The sequence below is a fragment of the Pteropus vampyrus genome, unplaced genomic scaffold (genome assembly GCF_000151845.1).
Source record: "Pteropus vampyrus isolate Shadow unplaced genomic scaffold, Pvam_2.0 Scaffold470, whole genome shotgun sequence".
Taxonomy (NCBI): Eukaryota; Metazoa; Chordata; class Mammalia; order Chiroptera; family Pteropodidae; genus Pteropus; species Pteropus vampyrus.
The window spans coordinates 511,368-534,527 of record NW_011889251.1 but is presented as its reverse complement, the minus strand read 5'-3'; the positions used below and the strand labels follow the sequence as shown (position 1 = coordinate 534,527).

Sequence of the window (23,160 nt, the reverse complement as noted above, 5' to 3'; positions counted from 1 at the left end):
GAAGTTGTTATTATCATCCCTATTCTATAGATGAAAAAAAGAACAAAAGCTAATTTGTCTAAAGTCTCATTCAATAAAAGCTGAAATCTGAACACAGGCAGTTGGAACCTGAATCTATGCTCTTTAACATGAAACTATGTTGCCTCCATCTAAATGTGTACATTAAAGAAATGATAAAATATAAGATAGGAAAGGAAAAAGATAGGAAAGAAAAATATTTTCATACACTGAATTCACTGCCCAAATGCCCAAATTTCACCACTCAAATAGTTACAGTATATATAAATTTCTGATTTTTTTCAAACAAAATATTTTCCCATTTTTCACAACATTTTTTTTTTATAAGGATCTTTTAAATGCATGTGCTAGAACTGATTTATTTCTTCCTTTATGGTTGGGCCTATAAGTAATTTTTAATTTTCAGAAGTAAATAACACTGCCACAAATGTACTTACACACAAAGCTCTTTTTTTTTTTTTTTTAAATAGCATTTGGGTTGTTTTCTTAATACAAATGAATAAAACCTGAATTACTGGGTCAAAGGGTATTAATTATTAAGTCTCATCTCTTAATACATACTGAGCAATATGAATTTATGTTTCTGTAGTATATAAACACTCATTTCAATGTATCTCACCAGCATTTAGTTTTCTTTTTAAAAGATCTTTGTTAAATAAAAAGGTGGAAAAAGGGAACATATTTTTTTTTTTTTTTTACGCCTACAGCACCCGGTCTTCCTAGGTGGTCTCCCATCCAAGTACTAACCAGGTCTGACCTTGCTTAGCTTCCGAGATCAGATGGGATCGGGTGTGTTCAGAGTGGCATTGCCATAGACTATTTTCATTTCTTTATTTTGTTCTTTTCTGTCCACTCATCTGTTAAGATCTAGGTTTTTTTCTCTTATTGATTTATATGTTTATATTTTAACATATTAGCCTATTATTTTAAGCCTATTTCTTGTATTTGTATTTTGACAACTATAATTCATTTGTGATTTCATTTCAGTGTGATATTGAGAGGTTGTACAATTTCAACTACCTACTCAGTTTACTGATATAAAAAAATGCCCAAACTACTCATGTAATTAGGTCTTATTTAGACAAACCATTGGATCTTTCATTATAAAATTAGCAACTAACTTTCTTTACACATTTTCAAACATACATACACACACACGACTACATACCAAAGATTGTTAATATGCTCAAATAAAAATTTATATTAAATTGATCATCTTAGAGGATGAAATCTGTTCTGGACAACAAGCTGAAGACAAGCACTAGTGAAACCTTAAATAGTGTGAATATGAATTCACCTGTACTTTGTTCAAGATTTCTCAACCTATACATGAACAGCAAAATGGACAGAACTGTCATGACACCAAGGAATACCTATGCTTGAAAATCCAACTCTCTCTAGTGGTCTCAAGATCTATTCAAGAATAGGAGGATTGCTACCTCTTCTTAAGAGAAATATAAGTAATCTTTTCAAAAAACTTTAAAAAGACTTTAAAAATAGTTGCTTTATCTTGGTATCAAATACCCATTCCATTACCTTTTGAAATAGTTAGTGCTGGAGACCACTGTGACCGTAGAATATCAAGACAAATGCTGCCATTACTGTTAATATTTGGATGATAAATTCTTGTTGTAAATGCAACCTACAGAAAAAGGAAAAAAAATTGTGAACTGGTTTATTAGTATCACAGGTAACACATAATAACAATTGCCATATCCCAATTACCTTAGGTGGTTTAAAGGGGTAATCTGTTGGGAAATGAATTGTCAAGAAAAATACTCCACCCTGATAGGGACTGTCATTCTGTTGATAAAAAGAAAAGTGGGGTTAAAATGAGTGAATTACATAAACTATTTATTCTGAAATTAACCTGAATACTTACTGGTCCCATTATTGTAGCTTGCCAATGGAACACTGAAAAAAGAACAAAAAATCACCATTAAGCAATATCCACACTATATTTACATCATATCATTCCCTGTCTAATCTCAGTTCATTTATAAGCAATGAGTCCTGGGCAGAATGAGGAATCTAAATCAAGTTTGAGTCTGAAGAGAGAAAAAAGACTAGCTTGGTCTAGTACTGATAAGGTACCCAATGAAAAAGTATTTGGGCTAAAACATGAAAATTCATCTCAAGGAGACAAAATCCTTGCCAAAGCTCAAAGTTCCACTTTTAAACAGGGATTTCTCACCCCAAAGAGTAAAAAAAAAACCAAAACCCCAAAACTTTACTCTTTGATGTGCTGTATCATTTCTCCAATACAATTATATACAATATATACTCCCCTTTTATAATACTGCTATAGAGCAGAAATGTGATGTCAAAGTGAGTAATACTCAAATTAGGAAAGGATGGTTCTTACAATAAAAAAAATTCCTAAGATCTTTCACATGTATGTCTTTAGAATTACTGATCCCTTAATAAATGAAGAAAACATTAGCTGAAAGCCCCAAGCTTGATTACAAGCTCTAAGAATAATCCAAATAAATTATAAAGTTGTTTAATAAGGAATCTTCTCTTCAAACTGCAAAAAATGATCCTTGTTCCATTTCAAAGAGTGTCACTAAGTACAGTACAGAGACTAAAATAGCCAGAGTTTTCACTTACAAGCAAGCTACTTTTCACTTAACCTTCACACTAGGATCTGGGCAAACTAAAGAACTTGTCACTGAGGTTACATGTGAACAATCCAAACCAGATAATTCTTATCACAAGGAGGAAATGTGAAGACTAAGAAGCCATGTGAAAATTTACTGGGATATCAGTCCACATCCTTCTGACCTCCTGTATATGAAACTGTCCCTATGGTTGGTTTGCTACTCACTGAGGCCCAAATCCACAAACAGCAGCCTGTTTATTAGGAATTAAAAACAAAAGATAGGTATTGCTGAGGCTCCCCTTCTTAGATCATCATCACTAGCACTAAGAAAAATTCCTCATAATTTCTGCCAATCAACTTTTTAGTGGATTAAGTAGCTAAGTAGAAAGTCACTTGGAGCCACTAAGATTGGTCCTAGTATCTTCAACAAAGGTCCCTAATGTCCTGTTATAAGAAACAAGAGAGTCTCATTCTGTTTTTAATCACAAATATAATTCCAATTAAAAAAAATATATACTGATAACTGGAGTAAACAACTCCAATAATGAGGCTGAAAACCCTATTAGACAAAAGGATGACCAAACTATAGGTCAAGTGACCTGTTTTAAAATAGGTCCTGTTCTTCTATTTAATCCTTTTACATTGTTTAAATTTGTGGCTATAAATGGGAGGATATAACTATACCTGCATCCTTGCTCAAGGCTGCAAGAGTCAAAAAAAAAAAAAGATAAGGAACAAGAAAGCATTTAGATAATAAAATATACAAATATCGAGACATATCAAAAAATTAAGTTAAACTTTCCATTAACTATTTAAGTCCTACTTTTTTCTTCCGAGTTATTTCAAGATCAATCTTTTTCTTGTTAAAAAAAAATATACTAGGTTTAAGAAGTTACTAGGAAAATTTAAATGAGAACAAGTTCTTGGCTAACAAGTTTTATGATTTCCCACTCTTCCTCTACAGAAAACAAAGAGTATTTGTGCTCCCAAAAACTGGAGAACAGAGAAGCCTCAGAGGTTTGGAGAAATCTTCTAAGCTGGGAACTAGAACGTTTACGATTACAGGGAAGATACCCTTCCTAACAGAAGATGTGGGAAAATCAATGTTTTCAAGTAGTACTGCAATCTCTTTCATACTTGGCACTCTAGAAAGTTGAAGATATTCTAGTGTATCTAAATAAGATTCTTACATTATCAAGAACTCTTACAAGCAACATCAATAGGCTATTTCATAAGTAATTCATATCTATTTGGTTAGTAAACCATGTTTAATATTCCCCAACAGAACTAAAAGGATGTAAATCACTAGCATTCAAAGCTCATTAACACTCAAATGCTAACCTTTATTTACTGATTAACTTGTCTTCACCCTTATAAAGGTTCAAGTACTGTTGAAAGTACTGTTCAAGTACTGTTTCGTTCATCAGAAAAAATGAACGAAATCACATAAATAGGGCTGTCTCTAAAATAGGAGAGAAAAGGACAAGGAAAATTGCTAATGTAGCAACTAAGATGTGGTATTTGTCTCTCATTAAAATGATCTAGAATCTACAATACCAACAAAAAGCAGAGAAAGACAAACTAAAAACACATTAGGATGAATTAAATTATCGAAGCATCTGAAGACCTACTGTTTAAATCTTAATTGAATATTCTGCCACACTGGTTAAAAATAAAAATATCTACTGGAATCACTGCCTTAGGTCGCCTTCTGGATTTCTCCTAAAGCTAGTAAGCTCTCAAGAGTAGAAATATAAAAAAGGAGGAGAGAAGGTAGTGAGAGAATATCTAACTCGCCTCAAATCACAATGATTTTGTAAATAGTTCAAGAATCACTACAGGTTCCAAGTAGAAAGAATTATAGAAATAGTAACTGGGTAAAATATTTGGCCATAACCATAAAATATTGCTATATTTTATAGAAAAACTATTTCAAAAACCTTTCATTTAAAAATTAACCTTAGGAACTATTCAAAATAAAAATTTGTGGTACTGAATTTAAGTTTTGATAATCCAAAAAGAAAAAACAAAAAAATTCCCACTGCCACCTTGGTTTGATGCTGTCGAACCAAATTACACAAACCGAAAGCTACACTTTCTTTTATAAGAATTTAAATGTGAAGTTCACAGCTTGATGATCACTCTTTAGTATCCTAAAAGATGAAGACTTGAGACCAAGAAGTGAAAATATCAGTTATAGTTTGAGACTGAATCTCAAGAGATCTACATTTGAATTCAAGTACAGATAGATCTCTGGAGTCACATTCACCAAGTGTTAAAAACAAAAGAAAATCAAGTAGATTTTATGACCAATAAATTTCCAGCTTACTTCTCTTTTCAAGAACTATACTTCCTCCTGCTTACCGGATCTTAGCAGAAAGTGGTAAAAAATGTAATGGTACATTAAAATCTGGATATTTAAAAATATATTATTTTAAATGTAAAATAAAGATTACTTTATTCTTACACTACATACCAATAACATGGTGCTGAGGTATTTAGAGGTAGGATAGTCGACAGGAGCTCAAAGTTTCATTTTGGCCAAGTTTCTCTCTTCCTAGGATTAAATACTGCCTCTTTTTAACAAAAGATGATGAAGTGCATTTAGCTACCTAATTACTCTTTGTTTTATTCTTATGTGGATCAAAGACTTTTTGACAGTAATTCATCCTCAAATGTTCTCAAATACCCACAAAAATTTTAAGTATATCAGCAAACACTATCTAGATGAGTAATTACTTATTCTCTTTTACAAGATATGTACTATTGACAGTTTAGTAGTGACTCAAGATACTCAAAGTTGAATAGAAAGGCTAGGAGTTCAGGAAGAGGTTATTATTTTTTAAACAGCTTTACTAACAGATAATCCACATACCATATGATTCATTTATTGAAAGTGTACAATTCATTGGTGTTTAGTAAAGTTATGCCAACTATCACCACAATTAATTTTAGAACATTTCGTCATCCCCAAAAGAAACCTGATATCCATTAGTCATCACTCTCCATTCCCCCTAAATCTCTAGTCCTATGCAACCATTATCTATTTTCTGTCTCTATGGATTTGCCTGTTCTGGATATTGCATATAAATGGAATCATTATAATATGTGGCCTTTTGTATCTGGCTTCTCTCACTCAGTATAATGTTTTTAAAGCTCGTCCATATTGTAGTATATATCAGTACTTCATTTCTTTTATTGCCAAATAATATTTCATTGTATAGATATATCACATTTATCCCTTCATCAGTTGTTGGGTATTTGGGTTGTTTCCACTTTTTGGCTATTATAAATAATGCTTCTATGAACATTCATATACAAATTTTTGTGTGAACATATGTTTTCATTTCTTTTGGAATGAAATGAAATATACCTAGGAGTGAACTCACTGGGTCATAGGGTAACTCTACATTTAACTTTCTGAGGACCTTCCAGACTGTTTTCCAAACTGGCTATACCATTTTATAGTCCTACCAGCAATGAATGAAGGTTCCAATTTCTCCACATGCTCATAAATACTTGTTATTTGACTTTTTGATTCTAGCCATCCTAGTAGCTGTAAAGTAGTAAGTATCTCATTATGGTTTTGATTTGCATTTCCCTGATAACTAATGATGTTGAGCATCTATCAATGTGCTTATTGGCCATTTGTATATCTTTTTTTGGAGAAATGTTTACTTAGATCCTTTACTTATTTTCAAATTGGGTTATTTATCTTCGTATTGCTGAGTTATAGTTTTTATAAACATATTTTAGATAAAATTCCTTATCAGATATATGACCTGCAAAATTTTTGTGTCTTTTCACTTTCTTAAAGGTATCATTTGCAGCACCTAATTCTAACTTACCTATTTTTTTTCTTTTATTGCCTATCCTTTGGGGGAGATTAATTTAATTCTCCAGGGTAACAACTTTTCTATTGAGAAAGAAATTTGATAGTACTATGATAGAAGCAAATCAATGGCAAATTACTTTAGTACACTGAAGAGAACTTCAAAAATGAAATCTAATCCCTAGACTTCAAATGCTATAAATTAAAGCTCAGTTATTCTCAACTTTGAGGAATTTGCCTGAAATAAAACCACTCTTTCAATTGAAAGTCCATACTGATGTAGGTACACTATATGATACCATGAAATGACAGAACTAGAATTCAACAGAAAACTTGAGAACCAGAAAACTTGGGTCTACTTTAAGAACCATCATGAGCCTCTCATCAGATATGTCTTTAAAATAGTTTACAATTTCTATTTCACTCACCCAAAAGAATTGTTATTGAGCAGCTTAAAAGAGAATAATGTGTGTTTAAATACCTGGCCTGTCCTATTTGGTATCAAATACCACAGTAACTCATACTGGACAGGTCTGAATATAAAAACATAAATGAGATTTTTCATCATATGCACTTAAAGAAGCCCTGTTTAATTCTTAAGGATTTAGCAAACTGAAAACAACATTCTTAAGAAATATCAGGAAAAAATAATTTTAAACATAAGCTAATATAACTTCATGTTTACTTTTTATCTTAATCTATATACTTCTCTTACACAAATGTTTCCAAGTATGCTCATTTTTTCTATATGCTAAATGTTACATTTTGTGTGTGAATTATTTTTGTGTCAAAAAGCAATCTTGTTCAAATACATTCCCTTAAAAAAGAAAGCCCAGAAGATGATACTAGGAAAGGTTAAGTTGATACAAAGTGGAACGAAAGGAAAATTATCCAACATGTGTGATAAGATTTAATAAATTATTTTAGGTAGGATTAAGCAGATAAATTGGACATTAAAAATAAACAAATTGTACTTGTCTTCACAAATATGAGCCAATAGACAGAAAGACACACACACACAAATTATCCTTAGTATTATCTTACTTGAAGGACAATACCTAGTTTAGGTAAAAGCTCAAAATGTTCTACCCAATGAAAATACCTAGATGGGGTGAAGGACAGGTAAGAAGGGGCTAGAATAATTACAATGTTTGGCAAAAGAGGTTCAAAATGTAATGAGCAATATGGAAGGTGATGGGATACACACAGAACTGCATCTTTCATGGGCAAGTATGGTAAACACTGACTCTCCTATAGCAAAATTATCCTTCACATAAAATAACCTTGAGAGATGTATATTCATCAGTCACAGAGTTCCCCAAAGGCAGACTGTTATGCCATTTTACTCCATCATTTGTTTTAAATACTTACTATCATCTCCAACAGGGCCTGCTGAACACTGTGCTGGGGGGTCCCGTGCCAAGTCATTCAACTCCTTAAGAAAGGAGAGAAAAAAAAAAGAAATGTATTCAACATAAATCTAACTTTTATCCATTCATAAAATTTTCACTATTACCAATATTCTCTGCTCCACCAGTAAAGTTCTTTTAGGAGCACTTCTTCAAAGTCAGAAAAAGAGGTAGGTTAAAGTATTTTAGGTTCTTGAATGCAAACGTATATTCAAAAAAGTAGAACATTTTTGCTTTGTTCAGAGTTTAGTAGGTAAATATAAGGTAAATTAGTTGGTACTGAAGAGCCACGAAAACTGTTTTTAAAGTAAAAACTACATTTATTAATTTTCAAAAAAGATTCGAAGACAGTTTTTGTACCTCAGAACTATTAGGTTACACTCGGGACAAGCTCTTGAAGTCATAAATATTCCAAATTATGTGAGACCATCTGACAACCTTTTTAGCTGATATCCACCACCGGATTCCAATGGTAGTAGAAAAAAAACTTTTAAAAGGACACATTAAAAAGGCTGGCTGAAGTAATAAAACCCATCAAAAAGTTATGTAATTAGAGATGAATCTACCTGTAGTGATACACTACAAACAGATGTCAGTGTCTTAGTTATTTTAAGCCAAGAGCCCACAAACTTGAGATTTGTTACTAGGTGGGGGGATGCCTGAAAAACCACATACTATATTATTCCCTTTCCCCTTGGTTTGGTATGTTAAGATAAAATTAGCTCTGGGAAAGACTAGTTTTAGATTTTATTTTAAACTTAACAATAAAAACAGTAAAATCTAATATTTTTAAAGTACAATAAAAACTAGAATCTTATTAATGAATTAAAGATAACGATTTTAATATTCCAAATATTATATGCCTTTTAATTTGCAGCAAGCACCATAGTTATTTCTGTAAGTCCTTTCCTCTGAGTTAACTTATTAACCAGTCATTTTGGTACGTCAATTATTCTGTTTTATCCTACCTGTAAGCTTGGACAACAAAGCATAAAAGTACAGAAATAAAGTTTGTTTCTCTTAAAATTCTAGGATTGAGATAAAAGATTTAGCAATATTTATTTTCTCAAGTATCTCAATTTCTGAATGTTCTATCTCTCTACAAGAGATTCAGTGCTCACTTCAAGAAAAAAATAACCTATAAACAGTGCCCATTCCCAAATGTCTGTAATACATGTCAGTATAATCAAGAATACTGCTTGATTTAAAACACAAATTATCTATTTCTTTTGACTAATATAGCAATAGATTGCTACTAAAACATAATTGGAATTGAACAAGCTATGATGAAGTTCTGCCATGTTCATTAAACGAAATTTTACTTGCGATTTATCCTTAATATTTTGCTCCTTTCAAATTAAGTCACTTTTTTCCATGCTGAATAAAACATCAAGGTTTAACATTGAAAACTAAAATTTATTTAAGCTGGATATAAGATCCATCAGTCCATTTCATGAGCCAGTGTGACATAATTAATTTTAAAAACCTAACCCAAACTTAAGCTAATGGACATTTAGCACACTTGTTCAACATTTTCTTGGTTCAAGGCACGGATGTGAATTAATCTCAAAAGTGAAAGAAGTCCGACTTAAAAAGACAATGCTTTGTATGATTCCACTGATATGACAATCTAGAAAAGGCAAATTTATAGTGACAGAAAGCAGATCAACAGTTTTAGGGGATGGAGGGAGTTGGAGGGAACTGACCACAAAGAGACAATAAAAATGTGGGGGTGATGGAAATGTTCTATATCATGACTTTGGTAAAGACTGCACTTACTGTGTATATATTTATCAAAATGCAAACTGATATTTTAAATTTTTGAACTTTATTGTATGTAATGTATATCTCAAGGTTGTTTATTTTTAAAAAGCATATATCCATCTATCTTTGCATGTGCATAAAATATCTCTGAAGAATACACAAGAAACTAGTCAACAGTATTTGGAAAGCTTGGAGTGAGAATAAGAACTGTATATATTACTTCTATAGTTTTTATATTTTATAACAAGTATATTTCCTATTTAAAAAATATATGACCAGTTCTGACTATAAATATGGACTAAAATAAAATAGCTATTAAAAATTGTAACCTGATAACACTGATTTCTATATTTTAAGAAATTAAAATAGGAAGCCCAGAGTTATATTTGGGAGACATGTGACATTATATCAAATTAACATCTCTACATGTATTGCACATTGTAAACATTTTTAGTTTTGATCAGTTGTAAGTTTATCACTTATACTGTAGGCATGTTACACTGAGATCTTGCCTACCCGCGCCCCCCCCGCCCCTGCCCAAAAAAAGCTGTAACCATCTGGAGGCTAATCGAAATAGTGAAAACACAGGCTGAATAAACACAAAAGCACAAAATTAATGTCTCTGCATCAATATGAAAATTAAAGTTGAATCTTAAAATTTAATAAAGCCACTGATATAGACAGATCACTTGGGCAGAAAAAATACCAGCTGTTTTTTTTTTGTTTAACAGCTGGCTTTATACCTATACATTAATTTCTCCAACTTTTTATTCTAAAAGAAACAGTATTCGAATTTGTCTTCTATATCATATAGCAAATTATACATTGCTAGGATTGAGAGTAGGCCTAAGATAAAACCCAAAATCAAAAAATTTTTCTGTTCATTGAAAAACTTCTTTTCTGTAGAAAGAGGAAGAGAAATAAAGTATACGAAATTAAATTTAGAAAAGAGGGAGGAGAGAACTTTGACAGTTAAGGTAGAGAATCTTCAATTTCTAAAAAGATTTTATATTCTTTCCTTGAAATCTAACATAAGTTAAAATTCTTATTTGGGGAGCAAAATAAGAATTATGAATTTTATTGAATAGTTCTAAATTTTAAAAATTTATTTGATGTATACTCCTTTTGTTTCAAGATATCTATAGCAGAACTCATATTTTTAAAGATTAAGTGTTATAAACAACTTTGATTCTCTGAAATTTTGTTTCTCATCTTAGTTCAAATAGCCCCAAACCTTATACCAATTAATTTGAACTTTCCATGAACTTTCCAATGAAGAGATATATATGCAGGGATAATAATAGGGCCTATTATTTCCTTAAGAACACCTATTTCCCAAGGATTAGGCCCTTATTTGAAATTAACTACTATTAAATAAAACAGAACACTAAAACTCCTGAAAGCCTTAGATTATTACTATATCATAGCACTATTGAAAAAAAAAATCTTTCTAACTCTTTGAGGGGAAGGGATCCTGCAAAGGATATGCTGATTTTCCTTTCACTGTATCCCTAAGTACAGAAGTTAGGTCATTAGTTGGTAAAATTAAGGCTTCTATTAGCTTTAAATAACCCTTTCCTCAATCTTAACAATTATGAAACAAAATACAGACAGCATGGAATAGAGATTTTTTTCACCATTTTGGTCCTCACCTTATGGCATAACATGAAAAGAATAAGATGGGAAAACAAGGTTATAGTTAATTTTGTAGAAAAATGGCTCTAAAGTCAAGTTTTAATAGTTCTGAATCTTTATATCTTTGGTGGTGATAATCAAGATATGAGAAGATTTAAACAGATTATGACTCACAGAATTATAATTTCAAAGTTAGAAGAAATCATCTAGACCAATTTCCAATTTTATAACAATAAAATAAGATACAAAGTATCTAATCCACGCAAGATGTTATTAGTTCTTAGCAAGTAAGGATGTGGTATTCTACTATACCATGCTTCTTAAGTCTGGATCTAATATACTAGAAATGTACAAGTTAGAATGTCTGAGAACCTATATGTTGCCCAAGAAATTAAGGTGACCTCCTTTAAGATGACTGAACTGCAAAGAAAGAACAGTTAAACCAGCAATGGTTCTCAAAAATGAGGTCCTGGCCCAGTTGCATCAATACCACAAGAAAACATTAGAAATGAAAATTCTCAGGCTCCAACCAGACCTACCGAACCAGAAACTCAGGAGTGTAGCCTAACAAGCGCCACCAGAAATTACGATGCACACTAAATCTTGATTACTTTTGACAAATTAAGCATCAGAAACAAAAGGAAATGCCAGAAAACTCACTCACTACTAGCAAGATTGGAAGGGAAGAAATCAAGAAAGGGATGAGACTTAGAAATATAAGGTATGCTCCACATTTTCAAGACAAATGGAAGGGAAGCAATCTGTCATTACCATAGTACTGCATTCTCCATATCCCAATACCAGCTTATGTATCCTGTGTAATACTTGAAACTAATATTTGAAAATAATTGCTAGAGTATTTTAAATTACAAATTTCTAAAATTTGGGAAATATTACTAACTCATAGTTATCGCAGTTAAATTTGGAAGAGTATAATCTTTGGCATTATTAGATTATCTGGCACTGACAATCTGTTGGCACTTTCAAGTATTTTCTATTCTCTTAAAAATGCTGCTTTCTATTATAAGGACACATTAATGAAAACGTATCAATATCAATCTTTCCCTGAACCGAGTATAAGCAGAATGGGTTACCTTATTTAAAATTAGTCTGTACTCCCTACAAAAAAACTCAAGGCAACCAAAAGTATAGAATATACAAAACTCACCACCCAGTTTTGCCAAATCTTAACACTGACATATTAACTTTGGACCTTTAAGAAGTCGCCTCTATATCTTTCCCAAAGTAATGATCACCCTAAATTTAGTGATCATTCCCTTGCATTCTTTTATACTTGTGTCCATAAACAATATAATCTTGTTATCATATTTTTTTAAACTTTATTTAAAAGGTGCTACATGGTATGTATTCTTCTATTCTTTATTTTTCCCTCAATATATTGAGATATTTTTCCATGAAGATACACAAGGAGCTCTAGTTTATTCCTTTTTACTGCTGTTTATTTTGCTACTCATGTCTAAACCATAATAGTTCCTTTCTTTAGTTAATGGGACATTTAATGTACTTCCTATTCTTCACTATTACAATGTTTTAGTAAACATTCTCATTTATTCTTGTACACATACAAGCTTTTCTAAGTAAACACTTCTTCAATTTAATAGAAAGCACACTCCCCATCTCTTTTTAACCATGCAATGTCTTTCATTAAGTTTTTTTTTTTTTAAGTACGGGTTTTAAAAATTATTTCCTCAGTCCATAGACACAGGCGAAAATAAATCTACTACTGAACATACTGGAACTTGCAAACTTCACCATTGCCTAGAAAAGGGAAAATTATCCCTAAAACATGCTTAACAAAGAGGCTAATTCATATGTAGACCTCCAAGAACATGGAGATGAACATGACACTGCCCCCTTTAGTCACCACCATTCAGGCCCAGATCAGCAGCACATTTTTTGCTAACTATAATTAAATGTCAAAGAAGACTTTCATCATCATCTAATACTATAGAAATCTGGGATAAATATTTCTTGGGTATCATCAAAAAATGTGTTAGTGTTTGAGAGGAACTCTTTTTCAGTTATAATTTTCTCATCGACTCTATAGTTAATGTTTCATAGAACTTATCTGCTATTTATTAAATTGAGATGCTTCCATTATTAAAGAGGATGTTTCTTCTAAATGTCTAAGTGGACAGCTATTTATAAGTTTATAAAAAACTCTGGATGTCCTTCACTTTAATAACTGGTTTTACCAAAAATTGCATTGGAGATGTTTATGCTGCAAATACTGAAAACTATCTCATGTGTAATTATATTAATGAAAATAAGTTACTATTAGGATTATAATGATTATTCTATAACCTGTTTATGTTCTTGCTGATTTCAGGGGCAATAGGCAGAATTCAAGATTTCTAAATCTTAAAATTCTTTGATTTTTTTTATTATTCTGCTCTTAGGTAACTAAGCAAGTCATTCAACTTCTCCAAATCAGAGTTTTCGTATCTGTAAAACATTGAAGTTAACCTAAAACAGAAATTTATACAGCATGGTTTAGTTATAGGTTTAAGGGTTAAATAAGTTTGGGAAATGTTATAATCTACATCCTTATAAGAATATTCAAGGTTCTAAAGAGGTCCTATATAAAGAAAATACTATTGTTTGTTTGTTTGGACTCAGAACCATGCTTTGCCTTTCTCCTCGACCCATTCTTCCTATGCAACCTTCCCCATCCAAAATTTTATTCTCACAAAATGCTTCCTGTCTATAGGAAAGTCAGAAATAAGTCTGAAGGAACCAAGAAAAACATTTTTTATCTTAAAGAATGTTATTATTTTAAAATTAAAAGTCTTTCAAGCATAACATAAATCTACACATGGTTAAAACTGTCCTATAATTATTTCTCATATCTATATCTTGTCTCTCTTATCTAGACTACAAATTATTTCAAAGTGGTTTTTTTTTCTAGTTTTTTTTTTTTAAATAGTGGTAAAATACACATAACATAAAATTTACCATCTCATCCATGTTTAAGTATATAGATTAGTGGAATTAAATACCTTCAAAATGTTGTGCTCAAAGTATTTTAAGAGAATGTTTATAGTTAAGAGGAAACACGTGTATGAAGCTTTTCAGATATGATTAATACAACATAAATTCTCTTTCCGAGGCAGAATACGTTTCTATTAATTTTCAGGGACAAGGATTTAAAACGAAAATTACTTTTGTCAAGTTCCAGGAAATCCTTACAAATGCTATTTATGTGACAATATTGATAGCTTCCTGTAGTGATCATTAAACATACAGCTGATATGTCTCTGCCTTAAAACAGTTTTTCTAGGTAAAGCAGGGAGGGAAAATATTTTTCTTATGAAGCACATAACTTTTAAAAGGGAAATGATACGCTTTATAGAGAAAATTGCAAAAATTTTCATTTATATAATCCTATTTGCTGTACTACAAATTTTAGATAAATACTGAAAGCTTATACTATCCATATCACAATCCAAAAAGTCAAACTAAGCAAGGTATCTTACTGTACTTATTTATGAAGTAAATATGAACTAAAATTCTGTGTAACAAAGGAGATCCTGATTGTCTCAAGGTAAAACAAAAAATTCAAAGAATTATATAATTTCAAAGAAAACTCTTTCTTTAGACTCATTATTGACCTTAAATACACAACCAGGGCTATACTTCAATAAAGGGGGTGGGGCAAGGGGAAAAGAGAATCAGTAAGTTAGAGAATAATGAGGTCTGTCATTTGGTGAGGAAAAAGTCAACTATAGGAAATGAAGTTTTAGGTAAAAGTTGTTGAGTTCAGACTTATATTTCTATAAAATAAATTACATTGAGTTATAAGCATTCGAATTTGCTTGGCGCATTTAAAGTTTCACAAAGGAGAAACTAATATGAAATGCTGACAACGCATATAATTAACCCAATTACGAACCCTAGGTTAAAATTTGTTTTTAAAGCCTATATTTCAGTTTATCTATCTTCACAATTAGCAATTATGGATTTAATACACATAACATTAAATACTTCCTATTAAAAAGATTAGTGTTCGCAGACCACTTTTTTAGGATAAAAAATGTTTATTCCCCCAGGGACACTCCTTTCTCCAAGCAGCTACAGTATTCCTTAACTGTACTACACAAATCTAGTATCATATGTTACTGTATAGTAATTTATGTTCAATTTTTTTTATCCACAACTATCAAAAGTTAAACTTCCGTATACTCTCACCTCCACCCCTTGAATGCTTAATTATAAATTCCTTGAGTGAGACACAAGATGTATATGGAACAAAAGAAGTACTCAAATGCCTGAATGAGTATATGAAATTCCCTCTCATTTCAGTTAGTGAAGCAGTGGTCAATGTTCTTCAACATTCTATGTCCAAAATGGGGGAAGGCACACAGTTAGGTAAATGAAAAGAGTCTATGTGCTAATAGAGAGTGGAGCATCTATGCCAAAAGATTCCACTATTCACTAAGTTCCAAAGAAAATACTGAAATGCTAGGCAGAAAGCTCCCTTCCAGGCATTTAGGTAACCAGGATCTTCTACACCAGCTGATTCAACATCAGTTAACAACTACATCTGACCCCTGAAATATGCAGGGGTTAGGGGTGCCAACACCCCTCCGTCAAAAATCCATGTATAACTTGTGACTCCCCCACAACTTAATGACTAATAGCTTACTGCTGACCAGAAGCTTTACCAATAACATAAACAATCGATTAACAAATATTTGCATGGACTAGTGGTTACCGGTGGGTAGAGGGGGAGAGGAAAGGTGGATGGGGTAAAGGGGGTCAAATATGTGGTGACAGAAAGAACTCTAACTATGCGCGGTAAACATACAATGCGATATAAATATGACTTATGGTTGAATTGTGCACTTGAAACTTACTGGATTTTGTTAACCAGTGTCACCATGGTAAAAAAACCACATATTTTGTTATATGTATTCTATACTTTATTCTTACAATAAAGCTAGGAAAAAAATTAAGAAAATCATTAAGGAAAATACATTTACAGTACTATACATATTTATTGAAAAAACCCATATAAATGAACCCACACAGTTCAAACCCATGTTGTTCAAGAGCCAACTGTATATAACAAACTAAAAACCCAAAGAACTCACACTCCTCTATAACACTAAGCACCATGTACCAAAGTCCCAAGCTTGAGAAAATAGGGAAATAATGTTAATGTCATTATCTTGCTGTGCTTCTGTGCTACTTAAAGTGGCAAGACAATAGGGACCTCAAAAAAAAGGTAAAATATACATCCTATTTCCCATTATACCTTGTAAAACTATATCCTCACTCCTTAAAAACCACACATAATATTTTTAGTAAGTAACATATGGTTAAGTTTTGGTACTCTGATGTTTTGAAATATATAAAAACCATTAACCTAGAACTGTAAATCCTTGAAACTTAAAAGTAATACTTTTCATGGACTTTACTCTTCACTCTTCAAGTTCTCTAACATTATTCTAGGGGATTCAAAATGATGAATCTGCCCAGTTACATCAGTCATCCTATAGACTGACAATCTCTATGATATAAGATAGGTAGGTGACCAACAGTCAAGTAAGCCATTAAAAATTTTACTATGCTAGAAAACTGGCTACATATTCACAAAGCTGTCTTATGTGATGAATCAACGCCCAAAAGATAAAATCAAAAAAATTTTTTTTAAAGCCTGAACCAAGTTCAAGTCTGGGATTATATTTTAGAAGAATTATTCAAAACACCACGTGAGTGACTTTAGAAAATGATTTCCATGTCTCCTAGGAACAGTCTAACCTCTAAAACTAGGCACTAGACAGTAATAAAAGTGAAGACTGGTATATCTGAAAAAATGTCTTCAAAATTACATTTTACATAACTTAGAGATAGGAGCTCTTTGTCCACACTGAAATCACTTGAGTCTACGGCCATGCCACCCTGAACAAGCTCCATCTCGTCTGATCTTGGAAGCTAAGCAGGGTCGGGCCTGGTTAGTACTTGGATGGGAGACCACCTAGGAAGACCAGGTGCTGTAGGCATAAAAAATAAACAAAAAATAAGGGATTGTAAGCTGACAAGGTCCTCGCAATTTGTGAGGTCAACCAAGGGTTGTCCCCCCTAAAAAATTTTTTTAAAAATTAAAAAATAAAAGAAATCACTTGAGATGCCTTCTAATCAATTATCTTCTGCATAGTAAATAGAAGCATTTACCACTGCCTTGGGGGTGAATATTACAGTACCAGGACAATAAGAAAAATAAAGTTTCTGTTTTTCTATGATGAAGTTCGCACTCTAAAAGTATTTCCATTTTATCTGCAGCAAGGGTTGGGAGAGGATTAGACAGAAAATTCAAGTCCATAGTTAAGATAGGAAAAGGTCTGGTACTAATAAGGACTGTTATCTTTTTCAAAAACATTTTATACTTCTTGATATTAAGAACAAAGCATAGCACTTGTAAGCAGTTTTTAATATGGTAGATCTCACCAATTAACTTACAGGGAATGCTTAACTCATATAATCATTATGGTGGTGCTACTTGAGAATTCTGAGAGCACTTTTGAGATTAACAAAGAGGAAGTGGCAAGCAGAGAAGTAGTTCTTTGGTATGAAAACATTATGCATCAAATACAAAACAAAACAAAACAAAACAAAACAGCACAGCCTAGTTAGCCTCAAGTTTCTTAATACATGTGTGCTGTCAAGACAATGGTGAGAATCTTGGTAGGAACAAAGCTGGTGATAAGAAATTCTTCCTGTAACTCAATTTTATCTCACACTTTACAGAACAGAGAGGCAAGAAGGAAGAGAGCCACCTCCCTTGTCTTTAGGCTTTTAAAGTTTTTACAGGAAAAACTTAGAGAATACAAACGTAAAAATTCAAAAGAACCTAGTGATTACATATTAATGCTACAAGAGTTTAATCCCAGTACATATATGCCTTTTTAGAACACTTACATCCTAATATCTTTTATCTTTTTAATTCCTTTTCCTTAGTCTCCCAGCACTAGACTAATAAACAAAGCAACTTAAGCGGGGGCATGAGGGAAATGGGGAGATGCTGATCAAAGACTACAAATGTCCAGTTATAGCATGAATAAGTTCTGGGAATCCAATGCACGGCATGATTATAACTAATAATACTGTATTATATACTTGAAACTTAATAAGAGAATAGATCTTAAATGTTCTCACCACACACAAAAAAGGGTAATTATGTGCCATAATCGAGGTGTTAGCGAACACTATATGTGCTATGATGGAGGTATTAACTAACACCACAGGTAGTAATCATTTTGCAATATGTAAGTATATCAAATCAAAACTGTACACCTTAAACTTACATAATGTTATGTCAATTATATCTCAATAAAGCTGGAAAAAATAAACAAAGCAACTTAGGAAGAAGTTATTCTGACTGGAAAAGACCAAGCCCCAAGTAAATGGCTATGCTTCTCAAAATAATCACATTTCTGGGTTTCCCATCAAACAAGCCTTTCCCTTCTCCTCTACTCCTCTCTTCCCTCCCCCTACTGACTGGCCAAATCTTCAAAAAACTTTTTTTTTTGAAATCAACATTTTGAAAAAAATGTTAATTTAATATTCCTAAACTATTAGAATTATTTTTAAAGAACTCAAAGCAAAATTATACTATAAAATTAAATTTACAAGTGACCTTATCTAAGAAATAAATACTATGTTAAGATAATTTTTACAACAATTTTCCCTTGCAATAAATCATCTCCAAAGATAGCTGCCAACATCTCTCCATTTCCTGTAAGACTTTCCCCTTATCAAGAATAGTCTATTTCCCTTCCCCTTGAATCCAGGCTAGCTTTGCATCCTGCTTGACCAAAAGAATGAAGCAAATATGACACTGTCAGTTAGAAGCACAGCTTTTCTTCTTTTGCTCTCTCAGAGTTCTGAGCCACCACATAGGAGGTCCAGGCTATCTAGCAGAAAAGGCCCTTTGGGGAGAGGGGGTTCACATTCCAGTCAATTATCAGCATCAAGGTCCTAGACATGTGGAAGAGGTCTTGGACCTTCTTAACCCTGATGCTAGCTGAATACAGCCCCAGGAATAACCCTGGCTGATAACACATGAAGCAAAACGCCTAATCAATCCACAGAATTCTGATAATAAATCACTGTTGTTTTAAGGCACTAATTTTGGAGTCGTTTGTTATACAGCAAAACTAACTAATAAATACTCCTACAGGGCTCTAAAGAGAATAAGATTCTGAATAACAGGTCCTTCCAACAATTATCACCATAGTAGTTTCTCAGAAAAAAACAGCAACAAATTTCTAATTTTCCTAAATTCTAAGACAAACAAAAAAACTACCCTGCTACTGAAAGCAATTAGCTGAAGAGAAATATTTTTTAACATTTTAAAATACTGTTAAGGGGGGAAAGTCATAACAAAAGTAGTTTATTTCAAGTGATCTATGTCTCTTCAGATTGAACACCCTAATATATTGTCCAGGGTCCTTTATAATACCAAACAATATGTTTAATATTAGCAGGTATAAATATTTACCTAAAACCTCAAATAAGGTAAATAAGCTAGCCACCTTAGCTAAATTTAGAAGACAGCCATTTTAAAATGTTACATATTGATCTAGGAGAAAAATCATGAACTACTTTTAAAATATGTAAATATCCAATACTTTTATCAGCTACATAAAGGTAATTAGATCCACAAGGGTTCTGTATTTTACAACTTTAAAAATACCTGCTCTTTAGAGTTACAATTCCTTTAAGTATAAATTTTGGTATAAAACTACACGTTTAGAAATATACAAAGGAAGAACCACTGAAAGTATCTGGGACTTCCAAACAAAGCAGCAGATTAAACATGTAAATTTTATTCTCTCAAAATCTATCACAATAAGAGTAAATAGGTATTTGTTTGTTTGTTTTAAAGGCTTACACCCACAAGCACAAAGAATGGGAGAGATTGGAAGCAACAAAACTTTAGAAGCTATAAAGCAGACTGCTGAGTAATAGTGACTTAGCAGTCGCAAGAAGGTGAATCCTAATGCATGGGGAAAATTCAAGAAGGAACTAAATTTACAAAGGCTCAGAAGTTGATTGGGCAAGCAACTCTTGGAACTAGGGCTAAAAACAGAAGAGGGAGGCTTCTAAGTCTGTTTAAAAAGATGAAGTTAGAACGAGCAGTATGTACAGAATGTGGGACAATATTTAGGTTAAGGGACTTGTTTTATTGAACAACAACAAAAAAACTATAAGAAAAAAGATAACTATATATTAACAGACTTAAAAGACATCAACCAAATGCAATTAGTTGATTTCGTTTATATATTAATTCAAACAAATTAAATGTAAAAAAAAATTCATTTGAAAGAGAAAAATTTTTAACTGATTGGACGTTTGACAGCGGGAAACTGCTGTTCACATTTTTAGATGTGATCACTGTACTGTGTGTGTGATTTTTTTTTTTTAAGAGTTCTTATCTCATGGTTTCTCAATTTGGGCACTATTGATATTATGGGCCAGATAATTCTTCATTGTTTGGAGCTCTTTTATGGATCGTAGGATGTTAAGCAGCTCCCTGAACTCTAGCTACTAGATGCCAGTAGCACCCAGTGGCTTCCCAGTAGAGAAAAACAAAAATGTCTACGAATGATGCTAAATGTCACCTGGTGGGCCAAATTGCTCCCAGCTGAGAACCACTGCCTTATCACTCAATAATAGCTTCTAAATTATTTACAGATAAAGTGATATGTCATTTGGGACTGGTTTCAAAATAATCCAGTGAGGGCAAAAGAGGTAATCAAAAATTAACGAAAAATGATGGGTGATGCGGCAATTTGGAAATTTGTTATATCATGCTCAATGTCTGTATGTTTGAAATTTTCATTGGAAGTTTATTAGACATCTGTTTTGTATATTTTTCTACAGTGGGTTATATTCATGAAGAAAATTTAAAAGAGAAAAGTTGATTACAAACTCTCATATCCTGTAGTTGGTTGTCTAAAATCTTTGGAAATATCTCACAAAAATGAAAAGGCTCACACTCTAGAACCAAACAATTCTACTGACAATAAAGAGAAAAACATTCACCTATGTGCACCAAGAGACACATATGGGACTACTGAAGCTTCAGTGTCTGTAGCAGCAAAAACTTGGAAACAAATGCCTCTCATATGGGAATAAATTTTTAAAAGTATATTACTGGTATATTTGTATTCATTGAAAATGCATGTTATTTAAAATGTATACAGACGGTCCCTAATTACAATGGTTACACTTCGTTTTTTGACTTTACAATGGTGGGAAAGTGATATGCATTCAGTTGAAACTGTACTTTGAATTTTGAGCTTTTCTTGGGCTAGCACTATGTGGTATGATACTCTCGTGATGCTGGGCAGCAGCAGTGAGCCATAGCTCCCAGTCAGCCACATGATCATGAGAGTCAACAACCGATACTCTACAGTGTACTGTTGCCAGCATTTTCTAAACGCTGTGTCTGAGGTCTTCACATCTCATCATTTCTACAAAATGCCCACCTGTGTCTCCTGCTTCTGGTGAGAAGAGGAAGGCGATTACTTGAGATGATACTCCAGATACCAGCTCAACTGTAGGCTAATACAATGCTATGAGAACATTTAAGGTAGGCTAGGCTAAGCTCTGATGTTCAGAAGGTTACATATTTATTACATGCATTTTTGTTTGACTTACATTGGAATGTTAGTTACCCCATTGTAAGTTGAGGAGCATCTGTACATTTCCATAACATCTGTATAAAATTTTACATCCAAAATAATACTATATGTTGTTTATGGATAAAAATCTTTAAAATGATAAAAATAAAACTTTAAAACTTAAAAGTAATAAAGTGATATCTAGGTCAATTCCATGACTCTGGACTTCTCCAATGAATGCCTTCCCGACCCAAGCTCTAGGCCAGAGGTTTGTTCTCTGAAAACAATAAAACAGAAGGTCTTAGGACTGAGAAACACCAAGCGCAGTCAAGGGATGGATGATGTACAGAAAACAGGAAGATTAAGTAAACATTTACAAACACACTTTGTTCCCAGAGGTTCTAAGAACACTGGAAGCCTGGCCTGTACTTTCCAAGCAGGAGATTAGAAGATCCTCAGGAAAATCTGACCAGCACAAGATGAAGAGCTATACTATCGATTCACTGACATCACTGGTTCATGAGGAGAAAGAGTCTGGCCAGCAAGCCATAAATTGAATTCCACAGTTACCAAACCTTACCCCATATACCTAGACCTTTTAACCAGCTTTTTAGTGCCCTGCTTTTAAATTTAAAAAGATAGACAACTGACAATGAAGGAATCAGTCATAAGATGATTCATCTTCAACATGAAAAACCAAAACAATGTGGAGGAAAAAAATCAGAAGAAAACAAAGACCATGCAGGGAAAAGAAAACATTAAACAAAAGAAAAACTATCATAAATATCCTCAAAGTAAGAGAAGCTATTGCTTTAATGAAGCAAGAGCAAAATCTCTAAAACAAACCTTCTGAGAATGAGAAAGTCTTCCAGAAAGTAGATAAAAGACAAATATGGAAAATAGAAAAGAAAATATAGGTAGAACTAGTTGAAACACAGCCCAAACTGATCTACAGATTCCGTGCAATCTCCAGCAAAACTCCACTCCCATCCCCCCACCCCGCTTTTTTTTCTTTACAGAAATGACAACTTGATCCTAAAATTCATTTGAGAATGCAAGGAACTCAAACCGTCACAATTTTGGAAAAGAACAAACAAAGCTGGAAGACTCACACTTCCTGATTTCAAAACTTAATACAAAGCTATAGTATTCAAGACTATGATACTGGTATAAGGACAGACATATAGGTCAACAGAATAGAACTGAGTGTCTGGAAATAAACCCATACATCTACGGCCAATTGTTTTT

General features: G+C 32.6%; 1 protein-coding gene and 2 pseudogenes across 2 annotated transcripts in view; 1 reads left to right on the top strand and 2 right to left on the bottom strand.

Annotated features, from left to right (window-relative positions):
• Positions 1 to 23,160, bottom strand: part of UBE2D2 (ubiquitin conjugating enzyme E2 D2) — a 43,073-nt gene that overhangs the window by 5,783 nt on the left and 14,130 nt on the right. The window contains exons 2-5 of one of the 2 annotated variants that reach the window (XM_011382270.2): positions 7,824 to 7,887; positions 1,901 to 1,932; positions 1,744 to 1,821; positions 1,555 to 1,660 (exon numbers count right to left, since the gene is read on the bottom strand). In XM_011382270.2, coding sequence (XP_011380572.1) covers positions 1,555 to 1,660; positions 1,744 to 1,821; positions 1,901 to 1,932; positions 7,824 to 7,887 — 280 coding nt within the window. The remainder of the gene's footprint in view (positions 1 to 1,554; positions 1,661 to 1,743; positions 1,822 to 1,900; positions 1,933 to 7,823; positions 7,888 to 23,160) is intronic. The other variant, XM_023524505.1, reaches the window with a different exon arrangement.
• On the bottom strand, positions 717 to 835 carry LOC111732581 (annotated as a pseudogene).
• Positions 17,168 to 17,286, top strand: LOC111732582 (annotated as a pseudogene).